This window comes from Mobula hypostoma, chromosome 12, assembly GCF_963921235.1.
Source record: "Mobula hypostoma chromosome 12, sMobHyp1.1, whole genome shotgun sequence".
Classification (NCBI taxonomy): Eukaryota; Metazoa; Chordata; class Chondrichthyes; order Myliobatiformes; family Myliobatidae; genus Mobula; species Mobula hypostoma.
In genome coordinates, this window is record NC_086108.1 from 88330114 (window position 1) to 88332732 (window position 2619).

The 2619-nt window shown below is 40.5% G+C and overlaps 1 protein-coding gene across 1 annotated transcript; it reads right to left on the reverse strand.

The window, feature by feature from the left end:
* Positions 1-2406, reverse strand: LOC134355235 (transmembrane protein 125-like). Its single transcript, XM_063065024.1, has one exon. It carries the CDS (start codon positions 1077-1079, stop codon positions 417-419), a length of 663 nt encoding a protein of 220 aa, XP_062921094.1. The 5' UTR covers positions 1080-2406; the 3' UTR covers positions 1-416.
* Between the last annotated feature and the right edge of the window lie 213 nt (positions 2407-2619).

Sequence of the window (2619 nt, forward strand, 5' to 3'; positions counted from 1 at the left end):
AATATTTAACATTTATTTCCATTTATTTTCAGCAGCTAAACAGTACCTTTTGTTCCTGACTTGGCCAAAGCAAAGTGCGTTTGTGTTTGACATTAATTTCAGTTTGCTCCCCTGACATACCAGAAACAAAGTGCTTTGTGCGAGTGCCATTCGTGACAACTGCAGTGGTTAGTCTACAGTTATTGATTAGCAATGGATTAATATTTTCATAAGGTGATATCAAATTTCTGCTTGTATGTTGTGCCAGATTTCCACCAGCCTACTAAAGTTTAAGATTAGACTCAAACAAATTTGATTTTGGTATTAATTAGTTAAAAGCTTATTCCTGCTGTTATGTGTTCTGTGTCCACAAAAGCGAGACAAACTGGTCATTTCACTGTTTAAACAATTCATTATTTTGAGCAGGAGTGCCCATCCTATATCAGGTTGGCTGTACTGGAAGAGACTTGTCTTTGTCTCCCCTCTGTAACAGCTGCTGGTATGACATAAATGCTCAGTTCCGCTCTACCTGAAGTCCCAGTTACTATGTGGGGACAAAGCTTGAAGATTAAACTGTAGAGAAGGAGCAGGAGGAGAATGATAGAGCCGAACAGTGTAATAGCAACTCCTGCAATTAACATGTCACTCCAGGACCTGACTGAGAGATGAGGATCGGAATTTGCCAGGATTATCAGCACATAACCACATATGAGTATTACAGATCCAGCAATTAAAATAAGCAAATAATCAATTGACCCTCCACTTCTTAGCTTGTTAATTTGGGTCCGGTTCCTCATACAGTTCATATCCTGGATTGCAGAGCTCAGCAGCTGCTTTAGGAGGATGCCTAAAGCTAGGAGGCACAGGACAGTTCCAACTCCCAGACGCCATTCACTCGATTTACTCGTGGCTGTGGACAATAAAACGATTCCTCCCAATCCAGTGGCCAGGATCAACACCACAGCCACGGAGTAACATAAGATTGAGCGCTTAAGGTCCTGGAACCACCACAGTTCCACCTGATCCTCCAGAATGCTCTGTTGGATACGAAAAGGATTTGCTGGTGGTCGGCCAGGTGTGATCTCAGATTGCTCAGACATCTGGAGAAATTGTCCACAGTCATTCAAAAGGAAAATCAATATCTATCTAAGTCTTAGAAATATACAAGATTTTGAAAACACATATAGCAAAACTCAAAATTGTTCTACTGATTGAATAATTATTTGACAAAAATCTTCAAAGTTGTTCAGATTAATTTAGAACCTATAGATAACAAGAGAACCGTGGTCTTAATAGATAGTCATGTCACATCAGATCAGAGAACAGAAACTTCAGGAATTGGAAAGCAGTATTCACCACATTTTTGAACATGATTTTCATTTGAATAGACATTATAAATTCCATGTTATGCTTTTCAGTATCACCTTTTCATTCATGTTCTTCAGTACATCCTTGATACCACAAATAAAGCAGCCTTGGATATATATGCCCGGACTTTTATTTGTCTTGGATGTTAGTAAGTTTGCAGAAGTTCACAGGAAAATCATAGGTAACATTATTCCAACCATCCATAAGTCTGAGCCTGTCTTATGAAATCACTCAGTGAATTCAAACACACTATCTTCTCTAATTCTCTTCCTTACTCAGTTCCATAACGATGAGGTGAATTTCCCATCTCTCATAATGTGGTCAAGGAAAAGATGCACTTCTGATGATTTGCTGAGCCTGGGGCTATCTCAGAAAACAGGATAACATAAAGTTCACCGATGGATGACTATTGCTGCTTTTCTTAATGCAATCTTCAATTCAGAGCTATCTCTCTGTGTTAAATCTCGCCAGCATCCTGCTCCTTATTAGTAATGAGTTTCAGCCAATGGTGCAATTTCACACCGGATGGCTTTCTCAAGGTAAGGCTAACGTCTAATGAAGATGCAACTAAGAGGTGCAAACCTGATGTGAAAGAAGGCAGTCCTCCAGTCCACAAATAGTCCATGCGCACAGATTGTGATGGTATTCTGCAGTTCCAAAGGGTATTTGCTGTTTACAAGCTGAGTTTGCAAACAGTGAGAATTCTCCAGGCTTTGTTTATCAGGGTGAGCTTACTGTCTCATTCCAATTACGCTGACTCCAGGTTAGACGTTTCTTCTGCTATATCACCTTGATCTTTTCCAGCCTGTCACAGGGCAAGGTGTTTAATTTCCAGATCGATTACTGCCGTCTTAAAGCAGGTAACTGATTAGTCCAGCTCTGGTGGTGGAGTGAGTTGCTGCTTCAGACAACTATCTCGGAGAAGAAAGTAAATCCATTGTCAGTTTTCATCCTGCAGTTTGGCAGATTTTTCCAGAATCTTGTGGGTGGAGCTTGCTGTGCTGTTTTCCAGTTTCAGGTAAATCTCTTGTGAGCAAGCTTTGACTCTGCCTCCACTTTTGCTCCCAAGAAGATTCAGGTCCTACTATTGTTAGACCGTGCCTTTTGACAAGCTTTGTGTTGTGTTCAAATAATCCAGCCACTTGGGCAGTTTGCAGACAGAATGGCTTGTACAACAAGCCAGTCAAAGTGCTTTGTTTAACTAAAACCTTCCTTGGTGCATTTATAATTTGGGTAGTTTACTCCAGTGTTTCACCTGGAACAGTCAGCCAC